The sequence below is a fragment of the Lepidochelys kempii genome, chromosome 22 (genome assembly GCF_965140265.1).
Source record: "Lepidochelys kempii isolate rLepKem1 chromosome 22, rLepKem1.hap2, whole genome shotgun sequence".
Classification (NCBI taxonomy): Eukaryota; Metazoa; Chordata; order Testudines; family Cheloniidae; genus Lepidochelys; species Lepidochelys kempii.
The window spans coordinates 17,903,040-17,924,380 of NC_133277.1; the positions used below are offsets into that span (position 1 = coordinate 17,903,040).

The 21,341-nt window shown below is 47.3% G+C and overlaps 1 protein-coding gene across 14 annotated transcripts in view; it reads right to left on the reverse strand.

The window, feature by feature from the left end:
* Window positions 1–535: 535 nt before the first annotated feature.
* SIK3 (SIK family kinase 3) overlaps window positions 536–21,341 on the reverse strand; it is a 154,480-nt gene continuing 133,674 nt past the window's right edge. For 6 of the 14 annotated variants that reach the window (XM_073320972.1, XM_073320964.1, XM_073320968.1 and 3 more), the window contains 10 exons: window positions 15,648–15,798; window positions 14,485–14,700; window positions 14,088–14,173; window positions 13,260–13,369; window positions 12,368–12,725; window positions 10,689–11,551; window positions 5,343–5,506; window positions 4,517–4,688; window positions 3,473–3,643; window positions 536–2,674 (listed from right to left, as the gene is read on the reverse strand). In XM_073320972.1, the coding sequence (XP_073177073.1) occupies window positions 3,486–3,643; window positions 4,517–4,688; window positions 5,343–5,506; window positions 10,689–11,551; window positions 12,368–12,725; window positions 13,260–13,369; window positions 14,088–14,173; window positions 14,485–14,700; window positions 15,648–15,798 (2,278 nt within the window). In that variant the 3' untranslated portion in view covers window positions 536–2,674; window positions 3,473–3,485. The remainder of the gene's footprint in view (window positions 2,675–3,472; window positions 3,644–4,516; window positions 4,689–5,342; window positions 5,507–10,688; window positions 11,552–12,367; window positions 12,726–13,259; window positions 13,370–14,087; window positions 14,174–14,484; window positions 14,701–15,647; window positions 15,799–21,341) is intronic. The other 8 variants (XM_073320975.1, XM_073320969.1, XM_073320974.1 and 5 more) reach the window with 6 other exon arrangements.

The window sequence follows — 21,341 nt, forward strand, 5'->3', positions numbered from 1 at the left end:
GAAGTGCTTGTCCATTTGGAAAAAATGGGCAAAGACCGCAAAGACCTTCCCACTCCCCAACAGCCTCTGCCATTTCCTATGCCCAGCCCCTGACCACATGCCTTCCAGCAATGTGTTAGTACAGTGATTTCCAACCTTTTTTCATTTGCGGACCCCTAAAAAATGTTGAATGGAGGTGCGGAGCCGTCTGGAAATCTTAGGCACAGTCTGCAGACCAAAGGTTGAAAACCACTGTGTTGGTAAGTTTCATCCTGAGGTGTTCAACTCAGGTGGTGCTCAGCAGGTCAAGGGAGTCTGTTTCCACATGTTATGCAGGAGCCCCCATTCTGTCCATTTCAGCTTTGAAAAGTCAGATCACCACCGGCAAGGGTGATTTCATATAGCAGGCTGGATAACAGACCGAAACATGCAGCAACTGGAGAGCAGCCAAACCTGGCACACTGCAGCTTTCAACTTCTGGGATGCTATTCAGAGAATCCAAGTTGGGCTGGCTTCTCCTTTGCATCAGATATTGAGCAACAACACAAACAAGAGATCACAAGATCATAATCATGATTTTATTTGTCATGATCCCATTGTCCAACTAAGTTACTAGTTGCAAGTGACCCACAAAAAAATGGACTAAAGATTTACTGAAAGTTGTTTGTTTTTAGTCCAGCATAAACGAGGAAGAAAAAATACTTCGGACATTTCCAAAAAACAGAAATAATAGCAAAGTATATTAATATACATTCAACATATACTGCGCGTATTGATTACTACAATACAAAGCAATGATAAAAAAGTGTGATACGGCGAAATGGCACGGTTAAGCAAGTCCTTGCTTTTCTTTTGGATGGCTACTGTAGGGCGGCTGTCAACTCTCCCAGAAATACGTCATGTAAACAAAAGGAAAACAAATCAAAGATACAGAGCAATGTCAAAAAGCCTTTCAGTGTTTCTTGGTACCCTCTCACTTAAGTCCGGCAAGCCCTGTCTGGGTCCCCCACCCCCCCAACACACACCACCTATTTTACATGTTAAAGAAATGTAACTTGACAACTACACACCAATAAAACCAGAGTGACATTAGGCTTTCTAGAAACATTAACCTAGGAGATACTGTTTGTCAGCTGCAGATTTCTTCTCTCCCCTCCCCTCTCCTTTTCTTCTAATTGCAGGTCCATTTATGACAATTGCTGGGGGACTTTGGGGAAGAGATGGTGATAGCAAATTAACCTTTGCCATGCTGGTCTCACACTTCCTTCTGTGCAAATTCAGGAGGGTTGGACTGATTTTTCCTTTATTTAAAAAAAAATTCCCCCAAAAGTGTCAATAATAGGAATTTTCAGTTGTAGCTTTTAAAGTTCCAAAGGCAACGATGACACAAAATACTCCCTTAGCCCCAACCACTGGAGGGGGCATTGGTTTCTATCAGTCAAGGGAAGAAATGAAAAAGAATGACAAAGAAGAGATCTATGCATGTCTGAATTTGTATAAAGGAGAACATCACTTCTGCCACTGGCACAAGAGAAAAAAAACAGTCACAATTACAATGTCATTAAAAAGAAATAAAATACTTTGAACAAAAGGTGCAAGTCACAATTCAAATAGAACAGAATCTAGTTAAAAATTTCTCTCAAACAGAAATTCCTTTTGTCTTTTATTAATAATAATAATAATAATAATAATAATAACAACAACAACAATAAAAACAACAACATTTACCATAAAACAATTCCTACATGATCAGGAGGAAAAGCTAGAAAGACAAAGGGAAACAACTTGTCTTCTTTACTTTAAACTGAAAAAAAAAAAAAAAGGGTCGTACATGGGTTTGAAAGGAAAAGGTATTAAAAAAGGAGGAGGAGGGGGAAATGATCCTTTTAGCACAATGACCAAAAACAGACAAAAAGAAAAGCAGACAAAGATGAGAGAGACAAAGCGTATTGCACCACTGGAAGAACCAGTGGGGTCGGGGACACAATCTGCTCCGCAGGTCAGATGGGGAGGGTTGGACAGGCTAGCATCGCGGTAAGGGAGACTGGAGTTGCCCTTGCCCCAGCGTCGCTCTGGCCCCACTATCAGTGCAGATGCAAAGAGGGGTATGGAAATAAAACTACAGCGTGGCCGTCTTCTGCCCTTGGGGCTGATGGTGTGTGCTGGAACTCTGGAAAAACGACTCTGGTTCTGGACTTGGTTTTCAGGAGCTCTGCTTATTGCTTGCCAGAGGACAGAGCTTCAAATTCCCTCCCTGCCCCTTGCTTCCCCTATTCAGTCAGGCTCCTGGAAGGCATTTGTCCCATGCTCTCCTACTTGTCCCCAGAAAAAGATGATGTTGGACAGTCTTAAGAGCAGAGTTGGATGAAGGGGAGAACGCCTGAGTCTGCACCATCCATGATGGCCTGGACCTTGGCATTTAAAACCCCCTCCAAACCAAATGCAAAACTCAAGTTCCATCCATCCTTTCACACAGGGTGTAGGACTCGGGTTCTCTGGTTAGCTCTGTGATAGCTGGAGTTACAGGCAAATATGGCAAAAACGAAAGAAACCAAAAGAATGACACACTGAGGAACTGATTATGAGGAAAAGAGCCATGATATTTCAGTGAGAAATACTATGGCGATTTGGCGCAATGCTGCTAGATACTGTTGGTTTAAAATGGACCTTTTCATTTCAAAGCTGTACAAAAAACCTGGAAAAAAGAGACAGAGAGAGAGAGAGGGAGGAGAGAAGAGAAGAGAAGGGGTGTTAAAGGCCAGGACAAGAGACAGACATTTCTCCTTAAACATCCCTCTGCCCGCCCCATGCTCCAGCCTGACAAAGCCGGCTACGTGCCCCGAGTGCTCATGCTGCCAATGCCACAAGGGGCTTGAAAGAAAAGGGAGACGTGCACAAGGAGGGGCTGCGTGCCCCATGGAGGTGTGCCCACTGCTCCATGTAGCTGACAGGATCACGCAAGTCCACAGACGACCATCTTCAGGTGCCATGTCCTTCTACCAACAGCAGCAGCGGCTCCTGAAAGCTGCCCCTCCACAGAAAGGGGACAAGCCAGAGAGGCCTGAGTCACTGTACAGCTGTTCAGAGAGCTGCCTCCTGGCTGCCCCCATCTGGAGTCCACTCTCCCCACACACACCACCGTACAGATGGGAAACATTGCTGCTCGGGCTTGTTCTTGCACCAGCAGCCAAGTCCTTCCCTCGCCAATCCCTGCACTCCCACCCAGAGACTCTACAAAGCAGAAGCGCCGAGTAGCTACTGAAGGTCACCAGCAGCAAGTTTACGAGGGCGGCACTGTCCGCAGTGCAAACAACTGACCTCTGGAAGCTCAGCAAGGACATCCTCTATCTTAAACTTCATTCTCAGACCCACAGCTAAGGGAGGGGCAAGGAGTTGTCTAGGGAGATCTAGCCCATGGGCTACTGGTACTGAAGATCTACCCTAGAGGCAGAAAAGGGAAGATCTGAACTTACAGAAACAGAAGAATACTCACTCCCTCCTTCCTGCTACACCCCAGCCTGCTCCATCCCAAAGGGCACCTCCGGGTGCTTGTAGCTCAGGAGGACGTCTGTAATACACGTAGATGGATAACAAGAGGTGTTTAAATGCTGGCTGCCATCAGCTAGATTTGGATGCTCTTGACCTTCCAAACTTTCCCCACAGTCTGCAAGACCAAAGAGTAACATCAGAGTTTGTAGGCGAATGGGAGAAATCTCTCACTGCTACTTGGGACACTGGAGTCTACCAAGGGCCCAGGAGAGCAAAGTTGATTGAAGCTTCTGGGCAGAGGGCTCAGGCAGGCCTGAGGTGCTGAGTGTGGGTCAGGGCTGGCATGCAGGGTTGTCCCTCATTTTAACAGAAAGTCGTTGCAGTGAGCATGACACAAATCCAGGACTTTGCCGATGTCACAACTACCTAAGAAGTCACACTGTGCTTTACGTGCTACAGCCCAGCTGTCTCCCTGCTGCTCAGAGAGTACGGGAGAGATGACAACAGACCTTGAGAAGAATGGAGACGAGAAGCGTGTGTGGAAATTTACCTGGAAAGGATTCCAGCCAGTAGTGTGTGCTTCACAGGAATCCAAGACAAGCGTCACTATACACGGAAGCCACTATGTGCTTGAAACTGCAGCACAACCCAGAATGACAAGCGTCTGTAAGGGCTGCACCAGAAATAAGCACCAGCACATGCTCGGTGGGGAGGTTGGTAACAGTGCCTAGAGTCAATCAGTGCAAGCTTTCGACACACAAAAGGCCAATACACCTCAACTCTGACCTGCAACTCCTCCTGATCTTTCAGCCTCCACAGCTCTGCCAATGCAGATCTATTATTCCAGCCCTTGGCCACGCTTAAACAGAGAATGCCAACTGTACCGTACTCGACAGTATTACAACGTGCCTAGTACACTGCTGGCTCCATGCACAGGAATACCACCAAGGGAAGTGACTCTGTGGTGTGGACCCATATCTGATAGACCAGGATGACACAAATCAGCGTCGCTTCTGACCCAAACCAGATTGCAGCAGAATTCAATCACCTCTGAAAGATGCCTTTTCAGCCCCAGGGAAGTCCTTACCCTCGCTCTCCCTGGCATGTAGCTGCTGGCTGGCCATGAGCGATGACTGGCTGAGTACTGCATCAGACATCCGAGCAGAGCTTAGTGCTTTTCCAGCCATTAAACTCATTCCAGGCAAGTTATCCAACTGGACCTGAGGAGACGGCAGAAGGAGACAGAGTCACACCCCAGGGCTCCCCCAGGATGAAAGGAGACAGTCACAAGTGCACATTTTCTTCCAGCACCCTAATAAGTTATAAGGAGAGTTAACCCAGGGCTTTACTATGCCAGAACTGCTTCAAATCCCCAAAGGGCTGATCTCTCAATGGCTGAGACCGCACTGCTAGGTTGTTCACCAATATTGCCTGGCTGGAAGTTTGGTTCTTTTGCAGATTATAAGACACTCCGGGCTGTATTCATCCCTGCTTTAACTCAAATGTTTTCAGCAGAGGCACCCTAGGGTGCACTTGACCCTGCAGGAAAATTTCATATGGACTTGGGTGTATGTGGGTAAACTGGGCAATGCTTGTTTAGCCACAGGTAGGAGATTTCACTTTTGGGTTGGTCTCTGCTAAAAGCACTTGAAACACTGCACGGTACACAACGGACATGCAGTTGAGATGTTCCAAAAGGCAGAGGGGGAAGCATTGCTCTGCACAGCACTGGATTCCAAGTTAGCCCACAGGGTTACAAGCGGGTCTGTATTTGGCTAGTGAATGGCTTATTTGCTCAGCCCTAGAACGCACACTTCATAGTAAGTTTTACACAGTACATAAGGCCTGGCAGCCATGAACCTTCTCAAACCTACATAGGCATCATCGCTGTTCTGTATGGTGTGATGTCTCTGCAGAGTCCTGGCTCTGTGGTGTTCAATGGAAGCTGGTCTTGCAGAATAACCCAATCCATTATGACTGGGCATCTCCATAGCTTGTCCTGGAGAACTTCTGTCCATACAATTCCCTACAATGGATTCTTGGGAGTTAGACAAAAGAGAAAGGGGATTAGTATAAAGAAGCCAGCGGTTTCCTGAATGGTACAGAACATGGAGTAACTGCCTTAATGCAGAACTCTGGCAGGATCTCAGAAGTCAGGGGGGATGAATTAATCCATTAGCCAATGAGGACTGTACAAAAAGGATATCAACTGGACATATATTTCTTGTTCCTGACTGAGAAGCACAGATTTGTTTTTCCTTGACTCCAAAGACCATGTCTGGGCTGCTCTATTCAAGAGGCTCTCGTGACCAGCTCGACTATTGATCCCAGTCACAGCTCGCAGCAGACCGGAATCACTTCAAGAGAACTCAGAGGGAAGACAGCACAATTTCTGTCTCAATCAGATACATAATATTTGAGGAGAAAGAAACGTTATCACAATGCCAGGAGACACCCACAAAACCTCATTCCTGTCCAGTACTAAGACAGCCTGTTGCTCCCACTTATTTGAATGGGTCAGATGCTCCAAAAGAGACCACTCCAGAAAGAGATGCTTATGATTTCCATATAATGAAGGTCCCAGAAGGGCCATTCTGCATAACCTTGGCAAAGGGAGTTACCGATACTAAATCTGTATCAAACCGCTGCTCCTTGCCCTTTTCAAACATGTTTGTAGAAAGCTGAATATCTGGGCAAGTTCCTGCCTGGCAAAGTCCATCCGTACCCTGCTGCAGGAGCTGCTGTGTCTGAGGGCAAAAGTTACATTTATATTAAGCAAAAACTCATGCTACTAAAGGTCGCATCGGACTCTGAATGAACGAGGAAGCCTGGAAGCCTGGAAGCCTATCCTCGCTCACTTCTGTCACACACTGAGCAGACTGTTCCACCTTCCAGCCCTCTCTTTTTCTGAGGCAGGCAGAACAAGCCCGCAGCTCATTACACAAGCTTTACAGCTCTGGGGGCCTGATACCTGGTGAAATCATGGGGATCAGTGATGTTGAAAGGGGAGCATCCACCTGTCAGATCATCAAGCGAATCTGCTGCAAAGGCAGGATACACAACCTCTGGTGGGGGCCTACCAGGCATTCAGCTGATGTCTATCCAGGCCACTGCGCGGCACCACACAGCACCATGAAGAGGCCCTGGTTCGGTTTTCCTGCTCTCCAGACCACCAGCTGTTGGGAATACTCAGGGACAACGTGACAACTCACGGGCCAGAGGAAAGGCCCAAGCACAACTCTGGAGCTGCACTGAGTAGCTCCTCCATGTCTCCTTGGGCACAAGGGCGGCTGACTCAGGGCTACAGAGCTCCTACCTCCTTGCCTGGGGGAAACGGTGGTGGATCTGGTGGTGCTGCGAGGCGCCGCACTGCTCTGGAGAGGCCCTTTCCAGAGTCGGTACTGGACACTCGGGGACAAATCCAACCTGGGCGTGACACTCTTGGTGCCTATGGAGTTACACCAGGCATAGCTGTGGGCTCTTTGCTTTGGCAAGATGTCATGCCTGGCAGTTATCGTAAATGGCCCTGCTCCCAACAAAGCCTTTAGCAGAACATCCATTCGTTTCAGTGCCATCCGGACTGGGCCCCAAACTGTACTGCCCCAGGAAACTAACACAATTCAGGCATGCGGGGGGACCTGCACCTGTCCTAAGGAAGATCCCACATTTTAGCAAAAGCAACAATGGGGCCTCCCCATTCCCAGTAGAGAACATCTGTGTCTCACTCTGCAGCCAAACAGCCCCTCAGAGTCTGGGATTCCTGCTCAGCGAATGGGTCTAGACTCCAGGTCACTCTGCATGAACACGTCTTGGCTCTCACAGACGAGTTGTAGCCTTTCATCACTAGGTACAGAATCTGGGTTCACATCTCCCTCCGCATGAAGAATGGGGTTTGGCAGCCTCTTGTGCCAGCACTCCCTTTGCCCACAGTCCAATCCGATCTAACGGGCATTATCCGTGATCAAACCAGCTTGCGACTAAGCTGGCAGAGACAAGTGTTGCATGTGGATCAACTTGACTGTCTAGCCGTACTATTCCTCAGCAATGCCAGTTCACTAGCCCCTCCAGTGTATCGCCTCCCCGCTCACTTGGCCTCCCCGGTGTTTTGGGGGCAGGGAGGGAGGGAGTTGAAATGCACTGATCATGCTGCTTTATATCACAGTTACATGGTACTTCACCATGCTGTGGTGTTATGAGAGCAGATTTTGCAATAATACAAGACTGGGTCTTGGCTTTGCCTCCCTCTGCACGGCCACAAGGTTAAGTTCAGTTACAAGTCTCACTTTCCTAGAAAAACAAAACAAAACTTGAGTTACCCTGGAAAACAAACGGTTGGAACGAGGCAGTGAGAAAGAACTGCCACCCACCCACAGCTCTGGCTGCTGTTCAAACTGTGGGAGCGGTTGCCTGAGTGGGCAGCTCACAAGAGCCTGCAGCTATCAGCAACCAGCCTGTAAGGGCTGCACAAAGAACGTCAGTACAAATCTGGAGCAAGAGAGGAGCACAGTTAGCAGCCCGTGAAGCCCAGTAGCCCGCCTGCACTAGGGCAGCCCATACACCTGAGGCTCCAGGGAAGGGAGGAGTTCCCTTCTATACAAACCGCACACGGAGCAAGAAAACCATTTAGCACTTGCAGCTGCCACTGCTGTCAGCACTTCTCATGCTTAGGCCCAGATTACACAGAGCCTGGGAGGCTCACATTTGTATCCACGTTTCATTGTAAACCCCAATCTGAATTCTTTCCGTCCCCCAGCAGCCACCTGAGCAGGGTAAAGCTCCATGGCAGGAGTCAGTTATCCACATGTGTGCAAGACAGACAGCTTGGTTTCCAATTCCCCGCATGGCTTTAACACAACACGGGAGACACAGCGGTGATTTATTCCTCCACCAAATTAGTGAGTAATCTCCAGGGCTACTGAAGGTGTTTTGGGGCTGGCACCCTGGGCTGGGCAGCGTTTCCAAAGCTGTACAGCATCTGGGGCACAGCGATGCCCTGCAAGCGAGTCACTGAATCCAAACCTAGTGGGCCGCAGCTGGTGGGACCCTTCATAAGGATTTAGGTGACAGGCAGCAGTAAGTGGTGGCATGCCCCAAAACGCTACGTAACGTCCCAACACACAATTACACTTCTGTCAGGCAAGTACGTGGACCAAAGTACTCACTGGGCACGCCAGAGAACTGTAACCAGGAACAGCATACTCCTCAGTTTATATACCGGCGTGCAAGTGACCAGGAAGTGGTTCATAATCTCTCAAGCAAAAATATCGACTCTATTGTTTCCACAATACATTTTCCTCTTAAGGGAAATTACAATTTAAAATCCATTCAAACAACATTGTGAATGTAGCTAGGGGAGCTCAAAGACAAAGTCTAACCTTTTGGGTGAGGCGGGGCGGGGGGGTTGGGAGGAGAAAAAAATTATTCAAGAGAAACCATCACACAGTTACACTTGTTTGGGTTTAAATACCCCCCCGGCCATACTCCCCCAGTTGATCTTCAGGGGCGCGTGCACAGAGCTGCTGATAACATTGGAGTTGTTTTGTATGCAGCTGATTGGAAGTGAACTCTTTAGTGCTATTTACATTGAGGTTTTATTTCATTTAATTTGTACATAAGAGTGCTTGGGTCACTTAAATGGCAGCTCAATTGGAGCGGGAAGAGTGTAGGCTAGATTCCAACTGGGTTATTAAACACCAGGAGGAAAATAAAGGTCAGGGTAGCTACACCTTTGAGTACAATCTACTATAGTAACACTCCAAACAGCCACATGCGCACTCCCTCCCTCTTTCAGAACAGCTTGCACAATTCATGGTAAATGTTGACTTCTCTTTACTCATTTACAAAGTCTTGCAGTCTAAAGTCCTACTCTCCTGTGTATCATGATATTAACAGAGCAATTAGCGGGGCACAAGCATGGCTTTTGGCTTGTTTAGTCATTCGCACCATTTTACATGGAGTTTATTTAGCTGTGTCAATAATAAAAATGACCCAGGTCAGTAAAATGAGGAACTCAAAAAAGAGGAGTTTCCGGAGCCTGCTTGCACTCGGACAGCTCTGTCCTTTACCAGGGCCATGCCTGGAAACTGCAGCACAGCAGAAAAACGGAGGTCTGACAGGACCAGCACGTTAGTGGTCTAAATCACCAAATGCACAGTGACGGCAGGCCACTCCTCGCCCTAGTCCTCGCTCTGAAGGACCCCTTTCATCTCACATGCACACCTGCTTGAACGCACAACATGACAAAATACCTGCGGTTACTGTCTCAACATTAAGCCATGCCTCCTGAGTGGGCAAAGCACCAGCACAGCAAGGGAGTCAAGAGAAAGCGGGTGGCTTCAAATAAGATGCATCTCATTCCTACAGCAGATATAGCTCTATCCTGCTCAGGCCTGCCAGGTGGTACTGCTCAGAGCCTTCGCCCCTCTTGAACGGGTAGGCAGGAGATGAATTCTAAACACACGGAACTACAATGCAGGGAGAACAGTCATTTGAAGAGACCACTCGTCATGCTGCTCTGTCACCATAGTTACGGTGGGTGCGGAGACCAGGAAAGGGGACAGTACTTTCCACAGGACCAAAAACAGGCCTGAGGGACTCACTAGGAGCAAGTTTAACAACCAGTTTTCCTCAAGCAGATCATTCAAGCTCCCTCTGGGGCTACCAGTTAGTGCTCTCTGTTACTGTAGTGGAGGGAGCTGGCCCAAGAAATGACACTGTGCACTACTGGCTACATTTCATTGACCCTTGTAGCACTGCCCGAACTGCGAAGGAGGAACCAGTCACAGCTTTGGGCAGTAGGGATAATTTAATACACACATATTCCCTTACTTTGGGACACTAGATTTTTTTAATTAAAAAAAAAAACAAACCAGATAAACCACCCAAAACTTTGCAGCTCATCTCTAAAGGCAAAACAGGAATCCAGAGTCTTTTCTCATTACCTGCAGGTTAGAATCATCAAATTCCAAGTCCTAAGAGTCTGGGAGTGTCCCTTTATTATTTAACAATTCTCCTCCTCGTTGTTTGGTACAAAGTTTGTATGAGTCCACAATTTACTTACAGCCTTAGGAGCCAAAAGGCTCCAGAAAATACTGCCCTAAGTTGACTGTCACTGAAACTCCTAGTTCTGTCTGATACACACAGTCATCTCTGCTTGCATGTGGGGTGTATCTGCAATTGGAAGAGGCTGTTTCATGTACACAAGTAGCACTAAGTCTTACCTCTGCTGGGCACCTTATTCCTACTGAATCCGGTAGCTGGCTGATGTCTGTAATGATGCGTCCCCAATTCCTGCCCCTGATTAACAGTTCCTAGCAGAGATTCTGGGTCCCCATGCCCTCCTGCATTTAAAAGCAGTGGGTTCTCATGGCCACCTTTGGTCAATGTATTTGAACGCTTATTGTCCGGAAAGCTGTCCCTGGCACCCTCACATGCACAGTCCTCCTCCATGCTCTCCGAATGGATCAGAGCTGGCTGGTGTGCATACCCATGGGGTGCCGCAGCCGCAGATACCTGCTGGATACATTCTTGTGCCCTGATTTTTAGGAGATGTTGGGGGCTGCTGTGATGGTACGTGTCAGCATTCGGATAAGGCACAGACAGCGACTGACGCTCCGATAGGTTCTGTCCCACACTAGTGCCCATGTTCCCAGCATCTCCTTGGCTCATATGCCGGAACAATTCTTGAAATTCTTGCTGCTGCTGCTGCCGCCGTTTGATGAGCTGTGCAAATTCTGCCGGGGGCAGTCGCACGTCCGTGGGCCCCGTGAGCGAGTGCCGGGGGGAAAGCAGTCCTTGGAGGATGTGCGGTACCTGCTGGTGTCGGCTGTAATCCGGCGGAGTTGGGGACAGCAGCGCCTGCTGTAGTGCTGATGCCGTGTAGGGCTGCGGCTGCGGCGCACTTTGAGGGAAGCTGGGGAACGGGTCAAGTTGAGGGACTTTCAGGGCTTGCTGCGTTGCGGGGAATCCCACCCCTGCTGATGGGCTGTAGTTGCTGGGGGATGCACGGGCCTGATCTGAGAACAGGTGGGGATGTAAGTGCACCTGGTCATAGTTAGCAGGGGGATACCTGTTCATGTTCAAGCTGCAAGGAAGAAACAACAGCGATTGTGTTGCAGCAGCCAAGAGTAAAGCCAGGAACGCAGAGGAGGCCACCACCACTCAGGCGCTCTGCACAATCTCCCAGCCAACTCCAGCAGGCTGCACACGCGCAGGGTGGTGGCTTGAGGGCCTAGCTGGAGTGGAGCAGAGGGGACCAAGGTTTGTCACCCAGCAGCTCTTTCTGGGAGAGCGGCAGAGACAATGCACTTAGACCCTGAAGAAGAGCACATGCCCCAGGTCATCAATGACTCCGCAGGGCCAGGTAAGAAGGAATGGCTGAAGTCTCTGGAGAGAGCTGGGGGAAGGCAGATGGGGAAGAAGGTGTTGTGAGAGGAAGAGCACGTCTGTCGGAGCTCTTGAAGCTAGTGTAGGCTCCGACCAGACCAGGCACAAAGGGGGATTAGAAACAGTCTCTGTACTTTTTTATTTCTCCCCTCTTACTAAAGCACAAGACTCTACTTGAGCAGCAACCTGTGTTCCTAGAGAGAAAGCTGGCTTCCTATCCCGCATGGCTCAGGAGTTGTGCTGACTTCACACAATCCTCACCCCCGGCTGTCAGAGCACCCATCCCACTAACAAAGCCCTGAAGTCTAAGGGTTTGGACTAGGATCACAGCTAAGTCCATAGCATGACCAGTGCACGGCCTGCTGCTGGCAGCGAGTACTGTGCTCAGGAGACAGAGACAGCCTCGGCGCACGGAGCCATGGTGAAAGTACTCTGACTGGCCCGGTTTCTTTTCTCCTCCCTTCTCCCCTCAGCGCCTCCCCAGGTTAGCAGAGCAGTTGGAGAATGGCCTTACCTGTGTGACTCTGCACTATCAGCACTGAGCTGCTTGGACAGTGGCCTGTGACCATACGTGAGAGAGGCCATCAGGTTAGCTCGATGCTGCATTTGGATCTGATTGGCACTCGGGTTGATGGACATGCCTCGTGGATGAGGGGACATGCCCTGCCCTGCCACAGCTGCCCCTTGCAGAAGGTTGTTGCTGAGCATATCTCCGGGCTCTTGCACTTGGATGGTGACCTGCTGCGGCTGCGATGGCTGCGGCATGCCCATGCATGTCAGTGCCACGTTCGGGGGCGGGGAACAGTTACCAGACTGCTGGAAGATCGCACTGTGGGAAGGCATCCCTTGGAACTGGGACTGAGACGCTGCACCTACGAAGAACAATCCCTTTGAGTAACTGCACTGAGCTATTGCAAGACTTGAGAGCATGTTCTGTTTAACAGATATAGCGTCTGACGCTATCAGGGCCAGAAGAAAGGTTTTCAGAACCAAGCTGCATTTCAGTGGGTGATGAGGTGCGGCCTTTCCTGGCTATTCGGAGCTAAAACTTCATCATACTATAGCCACAACTAGAAATACTTGCAAGGCAAAAGAAACAATACCAGTGTAAAGTTATCTGCATAATCAGAGAACAATATCCCTCCTCCCCGCCCTCAGAAATTATACACAAGGATCTCAGGACATGAAATATAACAACATATTCCAGCTGGCAAGATCCACTGCAAGTATTCAGATAACACCAGCCCCTTGTGCCAGATGGAGAATCTTTTACATTGGCTATCTGCGCCAGGCACTAGAATTTGGAAAAGACATGAACTGTTTTCCCAAGTGCTTTAAAACCATAAGGTTCTGACAAGTGGCCTGCACAATAGGATGACAGATGGCTTGGTATACTCAGTGCTTACCATGAGTCTGTAGCATGCTGCTGTTCACAGGAGGGGGGCTGCTATTTGGTTGCCTGAAGAGATGATTATTAGGGTGGTTTGGGGGTGGACTAGATGGCTGAATCCGTAACCTACACAAGAAAATAAGCACCTTCGTAAATCACTCTTCCTGATAAAGATGCTTGTCCAAGTTTTAGAACTGAACTCTAAGTGCTTTTCAAAAAAAAACAAATAAATATAAAAAAACTCCTTTAGAATCTTAAAGGCTTTGCAACATAATTTCTATTTTATCTTCATTAGCTATCTGGATAAGGGAGTATTGCCCAGTGGTTAGTGCACAAGCCTGGGACTCAGGAATCCTGAATTCTATTCCTGACTCACCATGACCTATGGCAAGACTCTCCCACTCTGCCTCAGTCTTCCTCATCTGTAAAATGGGATGATATTTGCTAGCCAACAGAGGGGATGGGGAAGGGTCTAAAGAGTGTTTATAAATGGCTTGGCATACAAGGTGCTAGAGAAAGTGCTCATGCTATTATTGAAAAGCATTTGTTTTCAAGTTGGCCAACAAGCAGCTGTTCCATGTCAATTTAAAACAATGTTGTGTCATCAGGTTACTTTCAAGGTTCTCTTGGTCAGAAATGTTAAGAGCCTGATTGCCAGAGACGTGCTCCAACAGCTCCAGCTGCAGCCTGCACAGGCCTCTAGGAATGAGGACCAGTTCTCTAAGGTTATATGCTCCCAGCTGGCTCTGGGACAGGCCCCAGTGCATCACTGAGTGACAGCTTCACCCTCTTCCCCCTCTTTCCCCCCCAACAGCACTTTGCCAAAGCACACCCCTTTCTTTACCTCTGCAGCTGGTGGGTGAGCAGAGCTGGCTGGTTTTCACAAGGAGCTTGCAAGGGTGGAGATGGCTGAGGTGGGCGAATACAATCCTGAGCCAGGCACCAGAAAGGAGGGGAACAAAAAGTTATTTGCAATTAGTCAGTTCCATCTGGATTGAGAGAGTTTGGACCAATAAATTAATCAACCTGAGACAGAAGCTCTCACTATCCTACCAGCTGTACATGCATTGTTTATGAAAAGCCTTCCCCCTTGTTCCTCATTACAGCAGGTCGAGCAATCTAACTTGCCACATATATAGAAGTTTTCCTCCCTAGTCCCACGGGGCCATTCAATACCTCTACCTGTGACACTGCAGGAAAACCTGGTTAGGGTTCAGGGACCATGGTCCCAGTTCCAGTACCTGAATCTGCTGATGGAGAATTTGATGATGCTGCTCCTGCTGGTACAACATGTGTTGCTGCTGTGTCTTCTCCAGCGTTCTCTCGTCCATATGCCCACCGTACATCTTCTGCAGTTGCTCACACTCCTGTAATGAATGCAATACACCCACAACGTGATCTCTTCCTGCACAGCAACCCTGCTGTGCAAAACGGCTTTCACTCTGCAGTCTCCTTGGCTGAAAGAGCCAGAGAAAAAGAAGAAACTGCAGGATAGAAATCCTAATCCATGTACTTAGCAGCATGTGTGTGCCTAATACCAGGGTCATTCCAGCTCTCTCCTACAGTGGGAAAGAAATAGATACTCATGGGCTATTTAGTCTTCTTACACTGCAACTGCAAGGAATGCAAGTGAAAAGCATCAGACATGAAAACCCCAAGATTAAATTAGCATCTCGTGCTCCTGCTGTGCTGCACAGGGAAATTCCTCTCTCAGGGCCCGATCCAGCTCCAACTGAAATCAACTACAAGACTCCGACTGAGGTCAAAGAGAGGACTATGCAATTTATGCCACAGCAGAGCAAAATGGCCTTTCAATGAATGTTGCATGGCATGCTATGGGACGGCGATGGAACTTCACTGCCATTAAAAACTGGTGAAGGCACCAGTGGCTTTTAGCTGGAGTGGCTAAGAGGATTTTCAAGAGTGTTCTTCAGTCTGGTTACTCTGTGCAGCACCACGGTTTGTCATTCAAACCAATTAAACAAGGAGGCCAGGACCAAGAACCAACCATGTCAACTTTGAAATGGGATTGTGGGGACTGATTTCAATGTGTGCAAGTCTTGGGAAGAAACTCAGAGACAGTGTCTAGGGAGCACAGGTATCAGGGCCCACATTCCTCACTTGAGCCTGACTTCTCGGACCTTGTGCGTGTTTCTATAGTGATATGTCAAGTCCCCAGAAAAGGGGGAAGCCCCCAAGGCTGCAGCAGAGATAAAGAGAATGATGGCAATTCTACAAAGCACACTCAAATACGCAGAAGGGGGAGGATAAGCTTCCCAGCTGCAGCTCTGAAGAATGTTTGGATCCAGGAGACAATGCAGTAGGAAAGGTTTCCTCCTTTGTTTCCTCTGCCAGTAAGTCAGTGATCTAACCTGATCCACTGCATCCCGCTTCCTTCCTTTACCTGCTGAAGCTGTTTGATGCTGCTGTTATTGCCCATTTTCTCCAGGTGGGCTTTGAACGCCTGGATGCTGGCAGCACCGTCGGAAAAGCGGCGAACAGGAGAGAAACGCTCAGTGGGGAGATGCAGGGTGTTTGAGTCCTTGTAAACGGAGCTAAACACATGGGGAAGTAGGTTAGTGATGTCAGCTGAAAAACAAACTCAGCTACAGAGACATTTCATTTACATCAGCTCTGCCAAGTTCTGCCTGCCCAGAAGTTCTGTTTCAGAGTGAGAAGTAAAGTGCCATTAGTTTATTCATCACCAGCAGGGTACAGGATTAGCAAGTCCATTTGGTGCTGGGGTAGGTATATTTTCTCTAAAATTTTGCCAGTCTGATTTATATCCTAACTAGATTATAACTGGGGCACCAGTCTGTAACTGACCATATGACTTGGCCTGGCACTTGGTTCCACCGACCTGCAGAAACCATTCAACAGCTAAGAACGGAAAGGCGTTTCTCCATCCGAGAGCAGTTTTCATTCACCGTGCTTCAGAGTTTACACGGTGACATTTTGCTAAGCTGGAGCGTCCCTATATTCCAGTGGGATGGGAATACTTTGTGCTAAGAAAAATTGTTGCATGTTCATCTATCTGAATTGGTGAAGGAGGAGCCAATCAGGAATGCTGCTGCCTTAGACAAGGCGATTCTGCTGCTAGGAACAGTTGTCTCTCTATGGCAAGGCCTGTTCTCTAAGAGGAGACCTTAAAAAGCTCAGCTGGAGCTTGCCTGCTGAGTCTAACTCTAAAATACAGTGGGCCAGCACCTTAGGAATTCTAATTGAAACAAGCCCAGAAGCAGGACCAGCATAACAACCTCACCCCCATTCCTAACCCAGATGCTTTATTTGCAGGTACACTTAGAGAGAGACTTCACTGAGAGAAGGCAAGAATATCCCATGGATACCTGGGAAAGAAGGAAAACTGGAAAATACTAATTGGTGCATCAAAAGGGGCACCAGTAACCCTGACATGTGTGCGGAATGGAGGCTTCCCATTCGAATGCCAAAAAAGCTTAGACCACCACCTAGCAGCAAGACCTGCCCTCTCTCAGCACACACACAGGCTTCCAGGATCTTCGGCTTCCTAGATGACACATGCTAGTGAACCTGTCAGACTGGTTTATTCCAAGCACTAACATACATCGGGCCTTGAAGATGAGGGAATTTTGATCTGAACGTATTCTACCAAATGCTACACCTCATGTGACTACATAGGGATGGACTTGGGGGACGGGGGTCAAACAAGGAAGCTGCACTTGTAGGGGGGCCTCAAGATAAAACCAATAATGGCAAAACAAAAAAGTTTTTAAAACACTTCTAAGTCTCCAGTACGCGCAGATAAAACCTGCCGTGTCACAGTACCAGTGGGTGGGGGTGTATAAGATTAACACCGCAAGGGCAGGAAAGGGTCTATCCTGTAGCCACTCTGAGCCAGAGCAGAGGCTGGCATCCCGCGTTCAGAAAGGCACTAAACCCAGTGGTGGTGGGGGGGGGGGAAGAAATGTGATGACTTTACACAGAGAGGGAACCCTCTTTAACTGCTAGGGGCTGTCTTGTTTCAGATTCTTCCCCACCCATCCCATCACCTTGAATGCAGAGTCAACCAGCAGCCTAAATGTTTGGTGCCATGCCATCATGCGACACGCATCAGAGAATAAATGGATCAAGCCTAGTACCAGGGCAAATGGTTGTAGAGGAATTTATGACAGTTCCCTCTCAGTTCCCTTCCAGAACTGGAGGTCAGAAGACGTTTTTCCAGGAACAAACTTCCCTTTCAATCTGGGTTCCCATATATGAGTCAAACCCAAGCACACGCATCCTCAAGAGTACCTCTTTAAGAGTATTACAAAACACTGCTCTCTCTCCACCCAAAAGCAAAAACTAACACGTGAGGACCCAGTTAGCTTCTCTGCCCAGATGGGTTTAGCTTTGTACCAATTCAATCCAGACAGAAAATGAGCGGACAACACCATGGCTGGAGCAACGGTCTTTGTCTGTGAAAGGCCCTTAGGGAACAAGTCTTTAGAGCATCCCTGAGGATGGTTTGGTTGTAAAACAAAACAGAAGATAATCTAGCTCCATATAGATTCATAGATACTAAGGTCAGAAGGGACCATTATGATCATCTAGTCCGACCTCCTGCACAACGCAGGCCACAGAATCTCACCCACCCACTCCTGCAAAAAACCTCTCACCTATATCTGAGCTACTGAAGTCCTCAAATCGTGGTTTAAAGACTTCAAGGAGCAGAGAATCCTCCAGCAAGTGACCCGTGCCCCATGCTACAGAGGAAGGCAAAAAACCTCCAGGGCCTCTTCCAATCTGCCCTGGAGGAAAATTCCTTCCCGACCCCAAATATGGCGATCGGCTAAACCCTGAGCATATGGGCAAGATTCACCAGCCAGATACTATAGAAAATTCTTTCCTGGGTAACTCGGATCCCACCCCATCTAACATCCCATCACAGGCCATTAGGCCTATTTACCATGAATATTTAAAGATCAATTAATTACCAAAATCATGTTATCCCATCATACCATCTCCTCCATAAACTTACTGAGTTTAATCTTAAAGACAGATAGATCTTTTGCCCCCACTGCTTCCCTCGGAAGGCTATTCCAAAACTCCACTCCTCTGATGGTTAAAAACCTTCATCTAATTTCTAGTCTAAACTTCCCGATGACCAGTTTATATCCATTTGTTCTTGTGTTCACGTTGGTACTGAGCTTAAATAATTCCTCTCCCTCTCCGGTATTTATCCCTCCGATATATTTATAGAGAGCAATCCTATCTCCCCTCAACCTTCTTTTCGTTAGGCTAAATAAGCCAAGCTCCTTGAGTCTCCTTTCGTAAGACAGGTTTTCCATTTCTCGGATCATCCTAGTAGCCCTTCTCTGTACCTGTTCCAGTTTGAATTCATCCTTCTTAAACATGGGAGACCAGAACTGCACACAGTATTCCAGGTGAGGTCTCACCAGTGCCTTGTGTAACGGTACTAACACCTCCTTATCTCGACTGGAAATACCTCGCCTGATGCATCCCAAGACCGCATTAGCTTTTTTCATGGCCACATCACATTGGGCGGCTCATAGTCATCCTGTGGTCAACCAATATTCCAAGGTCCTTCTCCTCCTCCGTTACTTCTAATTGATGCATCCCCAGTTTATAACTAAAATTCTTGTTATTAATCCCTAAATGCATGACCTTACACTTCTCACTATTAAATTTCATCCTATTACTATTACTCCAGTTTACAAGGTCATCCAGATCCTCCTGTAGGATATCCCGGTCCTTCTCTAAATTGGCAATACCTCCCAGCTTTGTATCATCCGCAAACTTTATTCGCACACTCCCACTTTTTGTGCCAAAGTCAGTAATAAAAAGATTAAATAAGATTAGTCCCAAAACTGATCCTTGAGGAACTCCACTGGTAACCTCCCCCCAGCCTGACAGTTCACCCTTCAGTAGGACCCGTTGTAGTCTCCCCTTTAACCAATTCCTTATCCACCTTTCAATTTTCATATTGATCCCCATCTTTTCCAATTTAACTAATAATTCCCCATGTGGCACAGTATCAAACGCCTTCCTGAAATCTAGGTTTCCTTTGTCTAAAAAATCTGTTACTTTCTCAAAGAAGGAGATCAGGTTGGTTTGGCACAATCTACTTTTTGTAAAACCATGTTGTATTTTGTCCCATTTACCATTGACTTCAATGTCCTTAACTACTTTCTCCTTCAAAATTTTTTCCAAGACCTTGCATACTACAGATGTCAAACTAACAGGTCTGTAGTTACCCGGATCACTTTTTTTCCCTTTCTTAAAAATAGGAACTATGTTAGCAATTCTCCAGTCATATAGTACAACCGCCGAGTTTACAGATTCATTAAAAATTCTTGCTAATGGGCTTGCAATTTCGGGTGCCAATTCCTTTAATATTCTTGGATGAAGATTATCTGGGCCCCCCAATTTAGTCCCATTAAGCTGTTCGAGTTTCGCTTCTACCTCAGATATGGTAATATCTACCTCCATATCCTCATTCCCATTTGTCATGCTACCATTATCCCTAAGATCCTCATGAGCCTTATTAAAGGCTCCATCCTCAGTGTTTAGCAGTCACACTTCTTTCTTTGTTTTCTTCTTATTTATATGGCTATAGAACCTTTTACTATTGGTTTTAATTCCCTTTGCAAGGTCCAACTCTACTTGACTTTTAGCCTGTCTCACTTTATCCCTTCATGTTCTGACCTCAATAAGGTAGCTTTCCTTGCTGATCCCTCCCATCTTCCACTCCCTGTAGGCTTTCTGCTTTTTCTTAATCACCTCTCTGAGATGCTTGCTCATCCAGCTTGGTCTACAACTCCTGACTATGAATTTTTTCCCCTTTCTTGGGATGCAGGCTTCCAATAGCTTCTGCAGCTTTGATTTAAAGTAATCCAGGCCTTCTCTGCCTTTAGATCCATAAGTTCTTCAGTCCAATCTACTTCCCTAACTAATTTCCTTAATTTTTGAAAGTCAGCCCTTTTGAAATCAAAAACTCTAGTTGCAGATTTATTTTTGTTAATCCTTCTGTTCTGTTTGAACTGAATTAGCTCATGATCACTTGAACCAAGATTGTCCCCTACAACCATTTCTTCTATGAGGTCCTCACTATTCACCAAAACCAAATCTAAAATGGCATCCCCTCTAGTCGGTTGAGCAACTACTTGATGAAGGAATGCATCAGCTATCGCATCTCGGAAAATCCTAGCCCTATTATTATGACTAGCACTCGTCCTCCAGTCTATATCTGGGAAGTTAAAGTCTCCCACGATCACGCAGTTTCCATTAGTATTTACTTTATTAAAAACATGAAAAAGGGCTCTATTCATATCCACATTAGATCCCGGCGGTCTATAGTAGTGCTTCAAACTGAATTACGTTAGACAGACAATTGGTACTTTAAATATTTTATGTATGTACAGAGGTCTCTGTTGAAGCCTGCTCTGAAAGACAAAACTGAATCTCTGCTGGAGAAGCTACCCCTTGCAGGAGTAAGATTCTCATTCATGTTGCAACATTTCCAGGATGTTAGTTCCAGTTATTTTCACATATTCAGCCCTGCTTGGTAAAATGTATTTTAATTAATTACAATTTGAAATATGTTCCAACTAAAGCTAGAAGTGGCTGGCTCCCATGTTCCCTTTCTGCCAGTCAGCAAGCCAACCTGTCCATCTGACCTTCCAACTCCGTAATGGGCAGCAGAAGCAAACGAGGAAAGTGAGCATTGTGCATCAGGCTCCCAAGCATGCTAGGATGATGCACAGTCACACTGCCCCTGGCTCCAGACTGGCTTTCTAGACTAACGTATTTTGAGACCTTTTTAAGTACAAACCAGTTTCAAACAGACTAAGTTAAGCACCAGAATAAAAGCTGACAGCTGTCCACAAGCCAGTACTTTGTGGTTTACTGCAGGTTTTGCCACACTACAAGACACAGCCTTCCGCTAGCTATGTCTGAGGTGTACAGAGACTTCCAGGCGCTTGGTCTGGGGCCAGATTTGATTTTCAAGTTCCTCTCTTTTGATCTCAGGCATGTCTGTAGTTCCACAGGCTTTCAGGCCTCTGCTGCGACATGTAAAATTGTGAATCTGGAATGAGCCAATGCTATCCTGTGCATG